General features: G+C 40.7%; 1 protein-coding gene, 1 long non-coding RNA gene and 1 other non-coding gene across 3 annotated transcripts in view; 2 read left to right on the forward strand and 1 right to left on the reverse strand.

Annotated features, from left to right (window-relative positions):
* The first annotated feature begins 4,751 nt into the window (after positions 1-4,751).
* LOC134213087 (cytosolic endo-beta-N-acetylglucosaminidase) overlaps positions 4,752-21,444 on the forward strand; it is a 37,961-nt gene continuing 21,268 nt past the window's right edge. The window contains exon 1 of the mRNA XM_062691683.1: positions 4,752-4,893. Within this exon, the coding sequence (XP_062547667.1) occupies positions 4,854-4,893 (40 nt within the window). The 5' untranslated portion in view covers positions 4,752-4,853. The remainder of the gene's footprint in view (positions 4,894-21,444) is intronic.
* On the forward strand, positions 6,178-7,783 carry LOC134213080 (uncharacterized). Its single transcript, XR_009979399.1, has 2 exons — positions 6,178-6,692; positions 7,424-7,783. It is a non-coding gene; the product is annotated as an uncharacterized LOC134213080 (long non-coding RNA).
* Trnaa-agc (transfer RNA alanine (anticodon AGC)) lies at positions 8,776-8,850 on the reverse strand. Its single transcript has one exon. It is a non-coding gene; the product is annotated as a tRNA-Ala (tRNA).

Consider the following 21,444-nt stretch of genomic DNA (forward strand, 5'->3'; position numbering starts at 1 on the left):
AAAGCGACCAGCAAGTGAGCCAGATAGGAAAGTTAGAGTTGAAGATTATTTTGTGAGTTAGCCAGTTTTTCTTGATTACTGAAGGTAATTTATATTGGTAATGGTCATAGTGACAAGTGCTAATTAAAGGTGTTTTGGTCAAAAGACCAAAACCTTCGCAAGAAGGTTTTTATTTCGGACAGGTGTTCCGTGGCCGATTTTCGACATTGTCGCCTCGCCAAGCTTACGGCTGGCCATTGCCAAGTCCGTTGGCGATCGCACGTGTGCTGTGCAAACTGCAGCAGCGAGGAGCGTCGTGTTATTCCGTACGGGCCCCAGTAATTGCCCGGGACCAGTGAAGCCAGCCTTAATCCGGCGATTAGCAGCTCCCACGTGCCGACTCGCCGCGTTCCTTCACCGGCGTTGTCGCGCTGGCCCCGCTACAAACCCATCGTGTAGTGCGAAGAGTGGAGTGCCACGAGTTAATCTCTGTGCCGTCGTGCGTTCTCGTGGGCCGTAGGTCTCCGTTTATCATTCCGTCGATTCCATCAGCGGTTCTCAGACCGACCGGCCAATCACTAAGCCACCGAACAGCGAGCCCACCGCATGTAACCAGGGCAGTGGTTCCCAAACCGACGGGCCATTCTACATTTCCCGCTAAGGCGACCTCGTCGCAACAAATCTCGACGGTGGTTCCCAAACCCACCGCCACGGCGCCTCGCAGCGACCCCATCGCATCCAACGGGCCATTACACGCCACCTTCGTCCACCGGCCGGCGTAGCGCAATCCGGCATCAGCAGCAGCAGCAGTAAGCAACCTAGGTTGCTAAGTAAGGTCAGACCAATTAGTATATAAGGATCTAAACATTGTACCCACACACACAACTAACCCATTCGCACAATATACCGTACCGTATCCTTCCGTTACATCAGATAATTAGTTGTATACCAATTGTGAACAACCGGTGACATCAATTGATTTGGTTTGGGAGTTTTTGGGATTGGTTCCGCGATCGTTAGACCCGCCCTGGGTGAGTTAGTCCGGGTAAATCTTGAACGTGCGTGTCCGCATCACGCTGAAAGGCGTGTTGGCGCTTAAGCGGATTACGTTATTACCGACTTATTTTAGGGTTTTGGTCAGCTTTGTCCGCACTAGCAGAGCAGTATTGGTAGGCTCAAGTTCCGTTTAAGTTGGTAGTCGAGATTCACTATTCTGCTAGTCCCGAATCCGTCGTACAGGGTACCCACGGACCAGACGTATCGAAAGCTTTGGTTAGTATCGTTTCGTTTCGTTTCGGGGAGCTGAGTTCGGTGGTAAGTATCCTGTTACAATGGTCTCCCCCCTCGCCATCGCTCAATGACGGAGTGCCAGAATCCAGAATAATGTTAAATTCAACCTCGCCATATCAACTGTCATACAAATCTGAAACGACCTGTACACGGTAAGCCTCTAATCAAACCAGCCCAAACCATCGGATAACACCCAAATTATAAATCATAATCGACTGAGTGTGGCGGAGCAAAATTATTTTTTGAACCACCCTGTTTATTAGTTTGCTGCTGCCGGTGCCGTTGTTTACATTCGCTCCGCGATCAGTTTTTAATCGTTTTTTTCGGGCAAAAATAGCAGTTTATATTAAGTTTTCGGTTTAAACAAGTGACTGATTTCGAAAATTGATGTTTAATTTGCATTCCATCAACATTTCGGAGTGTTCATGTGCGGAAAAGTGAGTAAAAACATGATATTTTCAGTGCCCTTTGAGAAGAAGTGAAGTGCAGTGATAAACCCACCAAATCGTGAACGGCTAATAAATTGGCACGAAACTGCTTGATTTATGATATTCATGTTTATGTTCAATTATCACGGGAAGTGATTAAATATGCTGTGAACAGGTTAGTAATGAATTATTGGCAGTGGCTGATTTTCTACCCGCCGCTGTCACATCCAGGCGCTATAGTATATGCGCAAAATAGCCAACAAGAGTTAACCGCCAGAAATTTGTATGGCGAAAGTAATCTAACGCGGGTTTTTTCAAAATAAGAAACTTTTCATGAAAAACTATTTGGTACCGATTATGTAGGAAGGTGTCCGCAACCATGCCTACCAAATATTTTTTTGATGAAAGTGCTTAATTTTGAGAAATCGAACCTAAGATGCCTTTCGCCATACTGATTTAAGAAAGTTAACTCCTAGTGTGCCGCTGTAAGCGCGCTCAAAGCAGTCGATTCATTTGAATATTAAACTTTTGTTCGATGCTGTTCGAAGCATTCGAATCCTGGTGGGAGAGGGGTGCGGGAGGTATGGGGTTGACCCGGGGAAGGTTCGGTGCCATCTTGACTGCCATCATGGTACTCTTCCAACTATGTCCTTAAAGAGGTTTTCAGCAATGGACCTAATTTTCATTTTCCGTTTTTTTCTCGGTTTGAAACTGCCTTAAACTCGATTTTGTTCAGTTATTTTATAAATTATTTTTAATGCAGTCATTTTACAGTGGATGATTTCGAAATATTCAGAATTATACATAAAGACTTTGAATGATTCTTAAGGCTTCGAAAAGTAGCAAATGATTGAAAAAAATGTGGTAGATCAGATTTGAATACAAAATTGAATTAACTACACAGAAAGAACAAATATTATTTTATCAAATATATTGTACTTTGCTTCTAAGAAGTGATATTTTTTCTTTAAAATAAAAGTGAAAACTTTAGAATCGAAAGTTATGTATTTAATTCAATCATATTTTTCGTCGGGTCTGAATATCAATTTTGAAATTCATCTTATGAGCACAAAAGTGTTTGAACTTTTATTTTCAAAATACTCAATGTGAAAAATAATCACCGTGACAGATGACTCTGAAAGAAAAAATAGAAAAATAAGTGCCTTCTGCAGTGTTCGCACGCTTGAGAAATATAGTTTTTTTTGAAAATGTGTAATTTTCTTTTAATAAAATGTAGATTAGAAACCGTAAACTCCCTAAAAACAAACGATTCTTTGGAGTTCCAGTAGCTTAGATGCGTACATAACTGGTATATGATGATGAGGTGAGTAATATTTGTAAATATCAAAGTCAATTGTTATTTCTTCGCCAAATTTATTATGCATTATTCTTTATTACAACTTTTTTATTTCTGTTACCCAGATGTCGAGCCGGAACATAATCAAACATGGACCTATTAAAACCCCACGTTTCTGATGTCGACAATGTCATAACATAAAGAAAGAATAAAGAAACTACAGCAAGGATGACGACTCCGAAGGAATGTTATCCGGCAGACTCGCTCATGTCGTTAGCCGCACAAATCTTCGAATCAACATAAAATTTATCAGGCAGTTTATGTGGCCGACGCAAGTCATAGATGTCACTGGGGATAAATTCCCTGATAAATGAAATATATAAAAAATAAAGTGTAGTGAAACAATTATTACCTAAATTTGATTGCCAAAATATTGAGGCATAATTTTTGTAAAGATCGTAAGACATACAAAAAGGTGGAGAATTCATCCATACATCATCATACAAAGGTGGAATAATTCATGAAAATATGTTATTTAGGTCCTTTTGAAAAGTTGAGCGAGAAATTACCGGTTTGAACTTACGATTTTTCCAAAATTTATGCTAGGTTGAGTTATTTTTTGCGAAAACTTTCTTCAATAACATCAATAATAGCACCATTCAATATGAAATGCGATAAAATCATTTACTTTCATTTCCCACAGTACAATCTGATTGATCTGACAATGGTACAATCTATAATTAAGAGTTCAAACTTTCGATTCTAGAGCAGCAAATAACATTTAAACTCTTGATTAAATAAAAAGTTTACAAACTTTTATTCCGAAAATGCTCGACTCTCTACGAAAAAGAACCAATGAAACTTTTTATTTTAACCAACGGTTTTTTCATTATTATTAATGGTTTTTCTTTCTGTGTACATACTTTCATATGATATAAAAATTAGACAACTGTATTGTGGCGTCAAATCGTTGATTCAGTCACTCAAAATAATTGTCACTTTAATTCCACTATAAAAAGTCATGTAGACTTTAAAAATCGAAACTTTCATCGGCCTTACTGGAATCAAATAAAACTTACTCAAATCACAAGTGCATGTTAATAAGAAATGTAGTGGAATTCATTAGAAAACATAGAAAGTAACATCTATATACTCTTCTAGTGAATTCTACTCAAAATGAATGTATGAAAAATATATGAGTGGGGTTCTCATAGCGAAATGTATGTTTATTAACAATCGCTAATGAAACATTCTGCAGAAGCATTATGAGAACGATTTGCAAAAAATATGTTTGAGTGTGAACTAATATTCTACTCCTTTTTTGCCCTCGTCCGCTTCTAGTGGACGGGATATCAACTACAAGGATACTATAAATGAAAAATTATCGAAGTTTCACTTAAAATTTAAGTACATGGCCAAACGAAAATTCACTTAAATTTTATTTTATTTTCTAGTGAATTAAGAATAATGAGTACCATCACTAATGAATCATTTAACTTTTACTCCCGAAACTACATGGAAAATATCTGCATATGTTTTCAAGTAGCTTCTAAGTGAAAATTATTTTGAGTGGTGTACCTAATGTCATTATCGAAAAAAAGAGGAAGCAAAGCGAGATTCTTTTTTGCACATACGACCTAGTTTCAAAGCATATCATCGAATTCCAAGTGGTGAAAAACCCACAATAAACAAACCACATTGGTCAGTTTAGCAACACTCTTGCCTTCGATACTGATGTGTCGCCTCTGTGCGTCTTGGTGTGTTCTTTCTTGTGTATCTAATCATCAGCTGATAAAGTGTAATGCAATTTATTTGTCTAATAAGATTAGATTGTTCAGTAAATTTAAATCGTTCGTATAATGACGAGTGCTATTGAAACCAGTATTGAAAATTGTGATGGTACGTCAGTGGAAAAATTCAGAAGAATTGTATAAAATAAAAGGGAAGAATCATGAAGCGGTGTAAGCTTGATGTTTATGTTTATGTAGCTCTCATGAGAGAGCATGTACAGAGATAGAGTGATTTTTTTTTATTTCGTTTTCGTGAGCTACCATATCAAAACAAAGTAAACGGTCAATGCAATATAATATTTTTTCGACTCGTATACAATCAAGTACAAGATACTAAAGACAGTCTTATTGTTGGGCCAGAGATGGATATGAAGAATTGATGAGACTTTCTCCATAACATTGTGATGCATTAAGTCGGAAGTCCAACTGTTTGTGACGATTCTGTGAAAGTTCTCTACAGATGACTCAAAAATTGGAACAACAACAACGGAAGCAGTAATCTTCGGTTATGGATTACCGATCTCTGCAGAGATTTTTGCTATAATGAAATGTGCTAATGTATGTCTAGCGAGGAAATGTGAATAAGAAAATACACTTCAAAACTTATCTGGCATTGAATTATTTCACTTCAAAGATGTGCCATGCTTGGCAGAGATGCATCTGAACACGAGAACGCGTGTTTGTGTTCAAAACGTTCTGAACACAGCAAACTGTTCAAGAGTACTGACCTAACCCAAGTAACCATATGCATTATAAAGTTGCTTTAATACAGCATTATATCAATTTATATTGCAAGCTTTTAAAGCTAACTAGCTCTTCTTGCTAATATAATGCTTATTTAATGCCGCAAAAGGCGAAATAGCATGCTAATATAATGCTGTGATAGAAAACTCTTATATAGCATCACTAATGCTATTGTAATGCAGCGATATACCTGTCAAATTTGGCAGCCCATTTATAGCACTGCTAATACTATAGAAAGCATAGGTGCATTTAAATTTTCTTCAATCACTATTTTTAGCATGGAAGGTTTTGATCAATGAAATTGATATTCAAACTGAAAACCAAAATAATAGTAAAATATGTGAAATATGTTTTTACTATTTCACTATGCTGCATACCTCTAGTATATGATTTAGATTTAATCTATCTTAATGAAAATTAACTTCTCTGGTGAGTCTCGAACTGAGGTGTTGCGTCGTTCATCGCTGGGGTGCTCCTCTGCTCTCAGGGCCATATGGGATGTGTTTGAATCCGCTGATAAGTGTCCAATTTAACTTAGTCAATTCGAATACTTCCTTAGATCGACAGTGTTGCCAGTGTGCAATTTCAAGTCTTTTACATTCAATTAAGTTGAAAACAGGAATCATTGTTTAATGAAGTTGCACTTTTTAATGATGTGTATTACTTTTGAAGTTATGGCTAGAGACTTCATTATTGGTTATTTTACCCTACAAATTCCTTCAACCGATTTATTCATGAATTTTAAACAAATTTGTATTCTTTTTAATTTGAATAATAATATTAATACTTATTGATTATGCTGTACAGCTGGCAACCTTGCAAGAAAAACCGATAGTCGAAACGTCAAAAACAAAAAACAAAACAAGTGAGTTACAAATTCGATAGCTTTGCAACCTCGCTTCCATATCTTCATTATAATTTTATTGAATAATTGTGTTATTTTAACCATTTCGACGATATCGGTAAGTTTGCAGCCCGATCTACTGCTGTCTGTGCCTCGGTCTGTTCTTCTTCGCTGTGAAGAGGCTACGATTTATGCTACTGGCCGAAGCGATGTTTTTGTTTACCGGCTCTTTGAGAAGGCGAAAAAAGACCCAACACCATTGAACAGTAAAGTGCTAAGCGCCTACCGTTGTAAAACAAAGCGGAGCTAGTTTCAATGAGGTAAGCTTAGACTAAACGTTATCATAGGTATAAAATATTAAATAAGCATATATTTCTCGAGCAACATATGATTAGGGCCGAAAAACCAACAATGCTGAACCGAGAAAAATGAGGTTCAAGTTTTCTATGAATAATTTAATTCATTTATTGAAGTAGAAGCTCATTTCATTGCAAAAACCATGTCAATGCCATACGTAAATGGTTCTATTATAACAGCAGATAAAGATTAATTGAAAAACTATTCGAAATCTTCCAAATTTCAGCTAAAACAAATGTCGCGCCGTCTACTCGAATTAACGGCAACATGTCGTTTTTAAGTCGTTTGCTCAAAGCTAGTAACACCATCGGATTTGTTTAAATTTGTTAGCCAGAGTAGTTCTGCTATGCGATAAATCAAAAACCTAGTAAGAATATACATTTTAAAATAACTTTAAGCTAGTTTTTCTAAATAAACAATATAAAGTGAACGGCCTAAAAACCAAAGCAAACATTCAGCATGGTAGTTAAGGGCGCCAATAAAGGACTTAAAAACCACTATGGTGCATATTGTTCATGAGACGTTCACTCAAAATAGCAATAAATGTGTTTCTTAAGAGATATTAAGTACGGAGTTTTACCTACGATAAAGAATCATTTACAAAGCAATCGTTTATGCTAGAAAATGAAAAATCATGGTTTTGGTTTATAAGCCGTAATCATATGTTTCGCGAGATTTTGTTTATTTTCTACAGGCAATTAGAGAGTGCAAACGGATGGAAATCTATTCCGACACGGATGAACTACGGAAGAAGAAGCAAATCGCAACTACACTAGTCCTTTTCTCAGCACGATGAAAATGGGAAAGAAGAAGCTTCTGGTTTGGACGAGTCGTATTCAAACATTTTTCCGAAACGCTTTATGCTGAGCCATTGCGAAAAATTTCAACGCCGGTATCATCACAGAAGAGATGAGCAACTTTTCGAGGCAGCGATTCGGCAATGGAGGAATAAAATTTACGTCACTTTATGTTATCGTTGCACAATGTTTATGCGGATCTATGTAGACCATGTAGACTCGTTAAATGCAGCGAAATACAATTTATCGAAATTCAATGCAATACAGCAAAGAAAATTCTCTGGAAAGAAAAGTTATATTGTTTTCCATTGTGATTAACCTAATCCCCGATGCCACTCCAGCTACTCCACTCATCTTCCGATTCTTCGTCGGAATCCTCATATGGACTATAGATGCTTTCACTACCAACTGTTGTTTCGTCATAAGATTCCCATGGTGAAGGAACACTTCGGTACTATTCATTTCCGAATCAGTGATTCGCCGATACAAATTCACAAGTTTTTTTTTTTCACCTTGTAAATATTATCCATTCTGTTTCAGCTATAGATGATTGTAAACAACGTCTTCAATTTCTATAAATAGATTTAATGTTTGCATTCCTAATGCCGGTTTAGAGCTAATACGCTTTTGATATTCCTGGTGCTTAGATACATTTAATGAGCATTATAAACAAATATAATGCTTGCAATAATGCTACATTTGTCTGGGCTTAAACGCATTAGCGATGCTCATATAAAACATGGATGCTTCAAGAATGCTATTATTAAGCTTTTATGCAGCTTAAGTGCCAATATAAGGTCATTATAATGCAGTTACCTAATGCTTACGGTTACTTGGGTAGTTACCATGATCATTTTGCTAGCGTTCCAACCCAGTACACACTGAACTGTGTTCAGAGTTCAAAACTAAGAACACCAAGGCACGCTCATGGCTCATGTTCTGTTCAGGATGCATCTTTGATACTTGGTACAATCATGCTGGGTTCCGTCCGGGACACTGTGGCATCGAAGGTAATTAAAAGACAGACAAGCTTGCCAAACAAGGTTTGAAACGGAAACGGAATTGAAATACTTGGTAGCACACAGGATGATGACTGAATGGTTGGTCATCAAAATCAAAAAGTGTGTTCAATTAATGAAATTTTAACTAGCTTGTTTTTTTTTTTTTACAATGTCCTGAAAAACTCCAATGTGAGTCTGTACATTATGTGGAAGATTTTGATTTGAAAAATGTATTGGAGCTAACTACTTTCCTTCAATGGGACTCGAACCCATGACCCTCAGTACGCTAGACTGGTGCTTTTAACCAACTAAGCTACGAAGGACCTCCGTCGGTCTTCGCAACTAAGTGGCCCGTGTTTTAATAACCAAAAAATAATCCAACTTAATTTACCGAGTAGTGATACTGCGTGGTAATCCGCGTGAAATAAAAATTGCGTGTAAAACGACTTCATCAAAAATCATTTTTTTACGGTTTTGACGGGCGTTTTGATCTTTAAAAAAAAAATCGCATTAATAAAACTTATACAGAAATCCGCAAAAAAAAGCGTAAGTCGCATTAAAAGTGAGCTCAGTGTAAACAAAATCATTTCGTTGGAGCAAGTTGACACCACGGAGAACATCAAAACTCTGCTTAGAAGAAATAATTGATGTGTTTCTTCTCGGTTAGCTGCGGGCAGCAGGGACTATGTCCAAGGGCTTGACGATCCCTCCCCAGGCCATCTGCGAGATGTGGGGCTTGCCTAGGATGTGGTGGGGTTTGACAGTGGGCCCTGTTAAACCTCTATAAAAAGCTGCATGTATCTGCAAGTAGGCCCTGCCAAAGCGACCGTGTGACGCTCAAAGCGCACAAGCCCAAGTCCTGGTGTTAGGTGGGCCGCTAAACAGCCCTGGCACGACGGCCCTCCGACGAGACAGGAAGTTTGCGCAGGCCCAAATAAGCCGCCTGGAAAGCCAATAATTACGAACAATATAAAAGATAATGCGACTCGATACAATCGGCAAAGACCTAGGCGACGAATAAAGGATCACGATTGGAAGCTTGGATCATGGAACTGCAAGTCGCTAGGTTTCGCATGATCTACGATGAATTACATCCCCGCAACTTCGACGTCGTAGCGCTGCAGGAAATCTGCTGGACAGGACAGAAACTGTGGAAAAGCGAGCATCGAGCGGCTACCTTCTACCAAAGCTGTGGCAACACCATCGAGTTGGGAACCGGCTTCACAGTGTTGGACAAGATGCGCCAATGCGTGTTTGGATGGCAGCCAATCAACGCAAGGATGTGCAAGCTGAGGATAAAAGGCCGTTTCTTCAACTATAACATTATCAACGTGCACTGTCCACACGAAGGGAGACCCGACGACGAGAAAAAAGCGTTCTATGCGCACAATAGTCCGAAGCACTTTCTTCCCCCGCTAGAATATCCACAAGGCCACATGGAAATCACCTAATCAGGTAACGGAAAACTAAATCGACCACGTTCTAATCGACGGTAAATTCTTCTCCAACATCACGAACGTACGCACTTACCGCAGTGCGAATATTGAATCCGATCACTACCTCGTTGCAGTATGCCTGCGCTAAAAACTCTCGACGGTGATCAACACGCGTCGGAATCGTCCGCTCCGGCTAAACATTGGGCGGCTGCAAGACGGTAGACTAGTCCAAGACTACGCGCATCAGCTGGAAGTGGCACTCCCAACGAAAGAGCAGCTAGGCCCAGCATCTCTTGAAGATGGCTGGAGAGATATTCGATCCGCCATTGGAAGCACCGCAACCGCTGCACTAGGCACGGTGGCTCCGGATCAGAGGAACGACTGGTATGACGGCGAATGTGAGCAGTTAGTTGAGGAGAAGAATGCGGCATGGGCGGGAGTGCTGCAACACCGCACGAGGGCGAACGAGGCACGATACAAACGGGCGCGGAACAGACAAAACTCGATTTTCCGGAGGAAAAAGCGCCAGCAGGACATCGAGACCGTGAAGAGACAGAGGAACTGTACCGCGCTAATAACGCACGAAAGTTCTATGAGAAGTTGAACCGTTCACGTAAGGGCCACGTGCCACAGTTCGATATGTGTAAGGACTTGAACGAGGACCTTCTTACGAACGAGCGTGAGGTGATCCAAAGGTGGCGGCAGCACTACGAAGAGCACCTGAATGGCGATGTGGCAGACGGAATGGCGGTATGGTAATGGAGCTGGGAGAACGCGCGCAGGACATAATTTTACCGGCTCCGGATCTCCAGGAAATCCAGGAGGAGTTTGGCCGGCTGAATAACAACAAAACCCCTGGGGTTGGTCAACTACCAGGAGAGCTATTTAAACACGGTGGTAAGGCACTGGCTAGAGCGCTGCACTGGGTCATTACCAAGATTTGGGAGGAGGAAGTTTTGCCGCAGGAGTGGATGGAAGGTGTCGTGTGTCCCATCTACAAAAAGGGCGATAAGCTGGATTATACTCTCCCAATTTTTATGTCGTCGACTAGCACCAATTGCAATAGATTTCGTGGGGCAGTACCAGGCGGGTTTTATGGGCGAACACTCCACCACGGACCGCGTGTTCGCCATTCGCCAAGTACTGCAGAGATGCCGCGAATACAACATGCCCACAAATAATCTGTTCATCGACGTCAAAGCCGCATATGATACAATCGATCGGGACCAGCTATGGCAGCTTATGCACGAAAACGGATTTCCGGATAAACTGACACGGTTGATCAAAGCGATGATGGATCGGATGATGTACGAGTCCCTTCGAAACGAGCAGAGGGTTACGGAAAGGTATTGGTCTTTCGTGTCTGCTATTCAACATCGCTTTGGAAGGGGTAATACGAAGAGCAGACGAGTGGTACAATTTTCAATAAGTTAGTCCAGCTATTTGGCTTCGCCGACGACATAGATATTATGGCACGTAAATTTGAGAAGATGGAGGAAGCCTACATCAGACTGAAAAGGGAAGACAAGCGGATCGGACTAGCAATCAACACGTCGAAGACGAAGTACATGATAGGAAGAGGTTCAAGAGAAGACAATGTGAGCCACCCACCGCGAGTTTGCATCGGTGGCGACGAAATCAAGGTGGTAGAAGAATTTGTGTACTTGGGCTCACATAAGAGAAATTCGGAGACGCATAGTGGCTGGAAATCGTACGTACTTTGGACTCCGATCGAATAGAGTTTGCTGCCGTACCAAACTGACAATCTAAAACACTCTCATTAGACCGGTAGTCCTCTACGGACACGAGATCTGGACGATGCTCGTGGAGGACCAATGCGCACCGGGAGTTTTCGAAAGGAAAGTGTTGCTTTCCATCTATGATGGTGTGCAGATGGCGGATGGTACGTGGAGGAGGCGAATGAATCACAAGTTGCATCAGCTGTTAGGAGAACCATCCATCGATCACATCGCGAAAATCGTAAGACTGTGGTGGGCCGGGCACGTAGCCAGAATGTCGGACAGTATCCCGGTGAAAATGGTTCTCGACAACGATCCGACGCGCACAAGAAGGCGAGGTGCGCAGCGGGCAAAGTGGATCGATCAAGTGGAAGATGACTTACAGACCCTCCGTAGACTGCGTGGTTGGCGACCTGTAGCCATGGACCGAGCCGAATGGAGAAGACTCTTATATACCGCACAGGCCACTTCGGCCTTAGTCTGAAAAAAAAAAATAACTGGAGACCTCAAACCAGTATAGACGTCAAATTAATTAAACTTAGAGGGCTTTTAACAGGTGCAGTTTGTTTCTGCTAATTTACACGCGTGTTATCTCTCAAGAGCTTGGAGGCATTTTACGACAGCCTCTCGCTTGCGTCTATTGATGCCAGTAGAGGGGCTCAGAATCTTCTTTGCTGCTGCAGTGGATACGTTCTGCGAAAATTTCTTCGGCTCGTTTTTTGCTGATTCCTAGGTGTCTGTCGCAGTAAACGCAAAGTCGAAGGCAACTCACGAGAAGGAATAATAATTATTATCAACTAGTAGAACCCGCCCGATCGTGCTCGCATTTGAATAAGACAATTTCACCGTCTTCAACCAGTGGTGGGTCAGACTGAACACTTACATAAGACAACAGAAAACTAACAAAACCCATTAGACCAATGATGAATGTTTCTTAAACATTAATTTAAACCAGTGAAGAGATTCCGCAACATATCACAGCGGTTCTCATCCTGGGGTACATGGAAATAGCTCAATAATATCAAATCTTGATATAATGACAAAATGAGATATGGATATGATTGATATAAGAGAGAAAAAATCAGACGACAATATCAATATTTTGCACTGCATTATAATGCGGAGATGAAGTTTAGTTATTTGTAAGAAGTGATCAATATTTTGTGTTATAGGCTTGTTCTTATCCATAGCACATTTGGATATTTAAAGAATATATCGGCAAATGTTTAATATTGTTGCCTCTTCTTATATCTCTAATATCAATCATGTCTAGATCAAGTTTTGTAATTCTGTTCATGGCTTCTGCCCGGGTGGGGTTACCTTTGCCTCCCCTCCGGGGCGGTTATTTTGGCTCAAAATGCGTAATGGCGGATGTATTACAATTCCAACAAAAATTGTTTTTTTTTTAATCTTTATTTAAGTGATTTTACAAAAACTTATTGATACGGTTCCAATAGATATGTAATTTCAGATTCCAAAACATTGTGTTGTACACAATATGCATGATCGCCATCAAAACCTATTTAATCCTGCCCACTATAGCATAGTGTATGACCACTACAGCCTAGTATATGAAGGGCTGTGGACTAAAATCTAGAATCTAAAGGTTTTCAAGCCTTCATTTGAGAGTCATGAAGATTTTTTTTTTTCGAAATAACGCAATGGCTTCGTTGAAAAGTTTTGGAAGCTTCCTTCCAACAAACTTTCAAGATGATCCGAAACCTCAGGTTGGGATGCTCCTCTCAAAAGGCTGGGAAGCCTGTTTTCAACAAGCTGTTTTCAAGAGGCTGCTAAGCCTTCTTCCAATTCTGGGACGCCTCCTTTCGAGAGGCTGGAAAGCTACCTTTCAAGAGGTTGGAGAGCCTCCTTTCAAGAGGCTGGAAACCCTCCTTTCAAGATGTTGGGAAACCTCCCCTCAAGAAGCTGGGAAGTCTTCTTTCAAGAGTCTGAGAAACCTTTCAAGCGACTGGGAAGCCTCCTTTCGAAGTGCTGGCAAGCCTAATCTCAAGAGGCTGAGAAGCCTTCTCCCAAGAGGCTGGAAAGCATTTTTTCAATATGCTCGCAAATCCTCCTTCAAGAGGCTCAGAAGCTTCCTTTCAAGAGTCTGAGATGCCTCCTTTCACGCGGCTAAGTAAAGATCCATTATTTTTTTGTATGGATTGTCACACTTCGGGCAACCCCCCACTACAGTCTCCCCCTCAAAGCGTTACGTAATTTATGGATGCTCCCAAGCCTGCTCTCAAGAGGCTGCTAAGCCTTCTTTCAAGAGGCTCGGATGCATTCTTTCAAGCGGCTGGGAAGCCTCCACTCAAAGGGCTAGGAAGCTTACTTTTAAGAGGCTTGGAAGCCTTCTTTCAAGAGACTTGAAAGCCTCCTCTCAAGAAGCTGGGAAGCCTTCTTTCAAGAGTCTGAGAAACCTCCTTTCAAGCGACTGGGAAGCCTCCTTTCAAGAGGCTCGGAAGCCTCCTTTCAAGAGGCTCGGAAGCCTCCTTTTAAAAAGATCGAAAACTGCATTTGAGAAGCTCAGAAGCCTTTTTCCAATAGTCTGATAAAATTCCTTTCAAGCGGCTGGGAAACCTTTTTTCAAAAGCCAGGAAGCCTCCTTTCAAGAGGCTACGAAGGCTTCTTTCAAATGGCTCGCAAGCCTTTTTTTAAGAGGCTCGGAAGCCTCCTTTCAGGAGTCTGAGAAGCACCATTTCAAGCGTCTGCTAAGCCTCCTCTCAAATGACTCGGAAGCATCCTTTCAAGGGGCTCGGAAGGCTCTTGTCAAAAGGCTCGGAGACTTCCTTTTAAGAGGCTTAGAATCCATCTTTAAAGAGGCTGGAAAACCTCCTTTCAAGATGTTGGGAAATCTCCTCTCAAGAAGCTGGGAAGCCTTCTTTCAAGAGTCTGTGAAAACTTCTTGCGACAGGCTCGAAAGCTTCTTTTCAAAAGGCTCGACAGCCTCCTTTCAAGAGGCTCGGTAGCCTCCATTCGAGAGGATAGGAATTTTTCTTTAAAGAGGCTTTGTTAAAAGGAAGATTAAATCTTCGTTGTTCAGATGGCCCTTCAAAATAATTTGGTAAATCGTACATAACTTTTGATAGGAAAAATATACACCTGAGATTTTTCGACACAATGCACAATATAAGCTAAGCTTTCCATCGACTAATTAATATTCAAAATCGGTGGTTGCGAACCTGGCGGAAAAATAGTTTTAAAAAAGAAATCCAAGATGGCGGCTGAATTCAATATGGCTGATTATATTTTTACTATTGCAAGTTAAGGCAACACTCTTCCTCTTTTCAACGATATGCTGATCTCTATGATCGGATGAGAAATGTTTAAGTTAAGACAGTTTTGGTCAGTCAAGAATTGACAAAAATCAAGGGGTCCATTCAAATGATTTCGTGTAAAACTAACGAGGGGTTCATCTTTCTGAAGAATTTAACTCGGATCCTTAATATACTCGCCGAAAGCTTTCGAAAGAATATAAATTTAGGCATTTTCAAGAACCTCGTGCAAATAGTGGCCCGGTTTCAGCGAGAACTACTCATATGTTATGTGAAGTATTAATGGGTGAACTGGGCTGGAAATATGGAGGAGGAAATTAACGTTATTGGACAAATGGGCACGGGAGATGTCGCTTTTTAAAATCTATATTAATAAAAATCAAATGGTCTGTGTTCGTATCCGCATAACTGAAAAACGGCTGGATGAATTTTCTTCATTATTTATTTATTTGTATTTTATATGTTCATATGATATTTCCTCATGCGAAAATTACAAATAAGGTTGAGTAAATCGTGAAATACTAAAATTAAGATTCGCATGGAAATTTTGAATGGGCTACGCCTTCTATGCAGAACAACGTCTGCCGGGTCGACTAGTAGCTTATAAAAATCTAATTCAAAATGGGTGATTCATCCTTTTCATTTTTAATTTGGAGGAAACCCCCGCGAAATATTTCTCCAGTTAATCCTTGACAATCGGACCATACAAATGAACCAAAATAAACCCACAGCCATTTGAAAACAGACAGGATAATATATTTAAATTAGTGTTTGTAATTTATATTCTGGAAAAATCTGAACTAGCCGGACTAACGAAAGGCTTTCTTTGAGGTTAAAGTCACCTTACATCTCGAGAAAAATTTCCGCCGGATGTTGGTCCCCGCGTCACCGTGTATTTTAAATGGTACCGGGATTATGATTTTCCATGCCCAATTTCGAATAATTCGTGCCCAACATCGCATAATATGTAAAAATAAGCGGGAAAAAAATTCGCGGACCAAATTCCCGAGGTGTGGGGCTACCTTAACATGAAATTTTGGGTTGGAAATTTTCTCGACTTCCCTCACACAAAAAGATGTTGCAGTTGAAATTATGGTATCGAGGGTTAATTTAAGAATATGCACCGACGATTTTCTGCAGGTAACAAAGCCGTTTGATTTTATCATTACGAGCAGTGAAAATGAACTGTGGCGGTTGTTTGTTTAATTATTAAAATGACACATCAATTTAAATACTCTACAAAACTATCCTTCGTTAAGAAAATACCACGAAGAAATATGTATAATTTTATGAGAATCAAGTTACGAAGCTGTACGACAACGAATAATCATTCATACAGCTATTAAATTTAACTTCTTAGATTCAACTATTGAAACTTCATAGATCAGTGGAAACTCGTTGTCTAAAATTTTTATTAAATGGGTGATATATAAAACAAATTTCGTTTTCCAAAGCGACAAATTTCAACATATAAAGCATTGGAAGTTTTGTTCAGAATCTTTTCATTAATTGCAATAACCAATTCACCCTATCCATATGACGCTCCTGTCCGTTCTTTGGTGACAACAAATGACGAAACAAAAAACATGGTTTCAATGGAGTGATGCCAGATACAATTTTTAAATGTCTGTGTTAATCTCAGTAAAATGTCTGTATTTGTCTGTATGGGGCTTCAGAGGTATACTGGAAATAGAAAATTACTCAAAACCATACATTTTTGATATCATCGAATATCAAGGCTTCAATAATCTGAAATTCGAAATAAGTTTTCGTTCCATGAAATAATAAATAGTGTATAATAAAAATAATTGTAATTAATTTAGTTTCCGTTAGCGATTATCCAGAGTTTCAGCGGCCACTCTCCATCTTTCGAGTCCCCCGGATTCACAAAACGCTAATTTCAATGAATTATTTGCAGTGGCTGATTTTCTACCCGCCGCCACCACATCCAGGCGCTATCGTATATGCGCAAATAGCCAGCAAGAGTTAACCGCCAGAAATTTCTATGGCTAAATACATCTAACACGGGTTTTCGCAAAATCAGAAACTTTTCATAAGAAACTATTTGGTACCGGTTATGAAGGATGGTGTCCGTTACTACGCCTACCAACTATTTTTTCGTTTAAGGTGCTTAATTTTGAGAAATCGAGCCTTAGATGCCTTTCGCCAAACTGATTTCAGAAAGTTAACTCCTAGTGTGCCGCTGTAAGTACGCTCGAAGTAGGCGATTCATTCTGCGTTTTCCGCCTCAGAGCTGACTTCGCCCTCTCAATGAATAATGGAAAATTATCAGGTCTAGATATGGTTGGTTATTTCATCATCAAAAACTTTCCCTCCGCCAAAATCTGGTTCTGGGGTTGATCAACCAAGCATGGTATGATCGAATCTTTCCGGATGAATGGCGGAAAAGCCTCGTTGTACTTATCCACAAAAACAACATACTTCGCATATCTAGAATATGTACTACACAACGCCTACAACGACGGCCAGCACGCGGATCTAGAACATTTCCAAGGCCTTCATTAGAACTTCTAACAGTGCCCAGAATGGGGATTTTCCGGCCGCCTTCTTGCTTTTGTCCGGAACTTGGTAGACTCTGACAACCAGCAAATGCGTTCCAGGACATGTCCTTATTCCGCTGGTTGGGTGACTAACCCATCTCCAACAAAAAGATTGTGGAAGTTCTCGGAGTCTCCATTGGTCGGAGACTCTCGTTCCTTTCGCACTTCCGCGAACTCTAAGTAAATTGCCGGACCAGAGACAACGTGGTTCGGACCTTGTCTCATCCTCATCGAACCAACAACAGGAGGTCCTTCAATTCCTATGTTCGAGCCGCCTCAGAATTGTTACTCGCAGCACCAGCCGATCCTGCCTGTGCTAGGCTGGCATTCTGCCTTTTTGCAACCGTGCGCTGGCGGCCATCTGCCGCTAGCCGGCTCGTTCGCCACAGCCACTGAGGCTGGAGAATACAAGATCCCTCTCCTAGCTGAAGTGGGCCAGAATCGACACACTTACAGCCTGCGGCGAATATAAATAGTTTGCAATTTCCGGTCGGTGGTTGAGCCACAGATATTTCCACAACTATGAACACAGGTTTCCGGATGGGTGGAGTCGGAATTGGGGTCACTGGGACTGGTTTCACTATCTCGGACCGCCTCCCAGATATGTGCTGCATTTTTTCGGCTGAGGCAGCCACGGCGCCGTCATCTACCCGTCCAGGAAACCCATTTTCGTACTTTTAGATTCTGCCAGCGCCATCTCCACATTCCAGAGTGATAAGCCTAAGCACAACCGGACCCAAAGCATCTTAGCGAGCATGCTTTCGAACACGACCTTCCCTTGGACCCTGGGGCACTGCGGAGTGCCTGACAAGGCGGATCTCCTTGCCGAAGTAGGACATCAGGGCCAGTGGCGTAGCCAGGGGGGTGGTTTTGGACATAAAACCCCTCCCCAGAGACAAAATTTTTAGAAGAATTTTTTTTTCGAAAAGTTCAGGAAAACCCCCTCCAGACTAATTTTCTGACTACGCCACTGATCAGGGCCAATATTTCACGACATCCGTCCCGTTTGGTGATGTCAAAACCTGCATGAAGAAAATAATTTGAGAGAACTGGACAACTACATCCGTTTACCTCCGGAAAATTAAAGAGACCACATCGGCGTGGACATAGGTTCCCTATTCTAAAGAACAGCAGATCATCTCCCGGCTCCGAATCGGACACAGGCCTTGCATAATTTCGGAAGAAGCCCTTTCTGTACTATCTGCAATGTCTGTGACGTTAGCAACTCTGTGGAGCATTTTGTTTGTCAGCGGATGCTTGTAAAATCAAGTTCTTCCATTCAAGTGTCCAAGTTCACCTTTGAATTAATTATAAAATCTTTATGAAGTTTGTACAATTATTCCAAACAATATACATTTTAACATATTCCAGGCTTACTTCAAGAATTCCGAACGAAGTATTCCGGGGTCCACAGAAAAAAAATATTCGATTCTCTTTGGTGTTGTTCTCTCAGGATTCCTTAAGTAATGTTTTCAGAAGCAACATTAGGTTTTAATTTATATTGGAATCATCATCGGAGATTGTCAGGTTTTCATGATTTTTTCTGCTTCGGTTTTCCTCCAAAGATAACAAATGTCTGTAAAAGTCTGTCATCATCATCAATCCAAAGTATGTATAATGTTTGTAATCTGCATGATGTCTGTATGCAATACCAAAAGTCTGTATACATACAGACATGTCTGTATATCTGGCATCCCTGTTTCAATGGAGAAAAAGTGTGGCGGCGGTGTAGGATGACCCATTGTTTATGTTTTGCAACACCATCTTCGATTTGCAAGTACGCGAAACTAAGGCCAAACGTCAAGTTGTGGGAGGGTAGAATGAGCCACCGGGAGCTTATAAGCTAGATTGACTTAGTGGCGAGTGCTTAGTCTCTGTTCCGGTTTGCGTCGGTGATGGTTGCAGCGGTACACTATCAGCCAGGGTTGTGCTGAATCATTCTCATGTACGATAATTATTGAAATTATCATTTGATAACTTTTCAGGTGTGAAAAGTAGACGAGTTGTCATCGGCGATAACTTTTCAAATTTTGGAATCGATTGATAATAAACACAAAATTATCATTTAAATGTAAACCTAACTAATACCAATTTAATGTCAACTATGGTGTCATGTAGGAAAATAAATTCAAAAGTAGCATTTACCAATACTTCGAATCGAAATACAATTATCGAACGATTCTTATTCTCTAGCGAGTTTTTATCAATTGATAATTTGGATATGTGATCGCTTGAGAGTGTTGTTCATCATCGATTATTTGAAAATTTTATTTTTATCATCCTTTTCAAATAATGGTCCAAAAATTATATACATGACCAGGGTCCGTAATGCTCACTCGATCTCAGAAGCACATGATGTACAACGAAAACAGATTCTCCCTGGGCTTGAAAAATGCTTGCTTTGGTCTCATCAAACAGAAAAAGATGAAAACCTGTATATTACATACAGCTACGTAGTTCAACGTCACTTTTGCGTACAACCCAATTGGGCTGCACCTTTGAGTTTTTATTTTAGCTTGTTTTCTTTTGGTGGAAATAGTTTTGTTCACACCGCTGTTTTAATTTGCAAAGTTCTACACGCGTCTAAATAAAAATGAATAAAAAAACCACGTGGTTCGATCGCCAACCTTCCTCCCGCCATGTGGTTTATCGTGATCATTTTCCAAAACCCCTCTCCTCCCCCTGCACTTGTAAAGGGCACATGGTTTCTGAATGGGCCCGTTGGAAGAACTGGTCCGTCGCTCACACCGTAAAAATCGGACGACTGTGATGGGTCGGACACGTAACCATAATGTCGAACATTAACCCGGTAGAAATCGATAGTGATCCGACTGGCACAAGAAGATGAGGTGCGCATCGTGGATCGATCAGGTAGAAGACAATTTGCAGATCCTCCGCAGACTGCGTGGTTGACAATACGTGCAGCCATGGACCGAGCAGAATGGAGGCGAATTTTATGTACTACAAGGGCCATTTAGACCTTAGTCTTGATAATCAAACAAAAAATATAAAGGGTTAATTGCAAATATGAAATATATTGTCCCTAAAATGTAGATCAATCAATTAGTCAATGCTCAATTAATGCAAGCCATTGTCGCTATCCAACCATCAATAAATAAAAGATAATTACATCAACTAAATTTATAATTACCGACGGAAACTTACAGCTCACGTTACGACGTAGATACCTACATTCCATTCTCCATCATAAGGGACATAATAAAACATAAAAGTAAATGCGCGTCATATGATACGATGAACATGAAGCTTCTGTCTCGGCAAGCCAATGCAAATGCATTGATAAGAGCCATCGCTTGTTTTGTTTTTATCCATTCGCAATGCAGCTACTGGCGAGAGCATAATGCATCGGAAATGTGTCACACATTTCTTCGGAACCGCTTTTTCTATATGTGGGGGTACACCAAAATGGAATAGAAATACGGATGCACTGCGCTCTGCGCAAGGCTATAGGAAGGAATGTGTCCGGTTCACATGAGGCGTGAAAGTACTTTTCCTTTTCCATACGCCTCCAATAATGTGTAGTAAATACGAAGAAGGCGATACCGTCTAGTTCCTGAGACTGGTCTACTATCGCCGTTCAGCAAGGTCTAAGCTCTCTCGTTGAGTCCGTTCTGACGCGTGTGACGTAACAAAACCCTGGAATAATATCCAGGCTGAGTTAAATAAAACTTTACTTTGTAATAATTTCGCTCCAATTTTACTCTTTGTATTTATGTAGTAAAGATCCTCCGATAAAAATGAATGTAATGGGGCCGTCCAGAAACCACGTGGTCAAATATGGGGGGAGGGGGGGTTTGGAAAATGACCACGATAAGCCACATGGGGGAAGGGGGGTGTTGCTCTCGAACCACGTGGTTTTTTTTTACACGAAAAACTTTTGGTGAATAA

Source organism: Armigeres subalbatus, chromosome 1, assembly GCF_024139115.2.
Source record: "Armigeres subalbatus isolate Guangzhou_Male chromosome 1, GZ_Asu_2, whole genome shotgun sequence".
NCBI lineage: Eukaryota > Metazoa > Arthropoda > Insecta > Diptera > Culicidae > Armigeres > Armigeres subalbatus.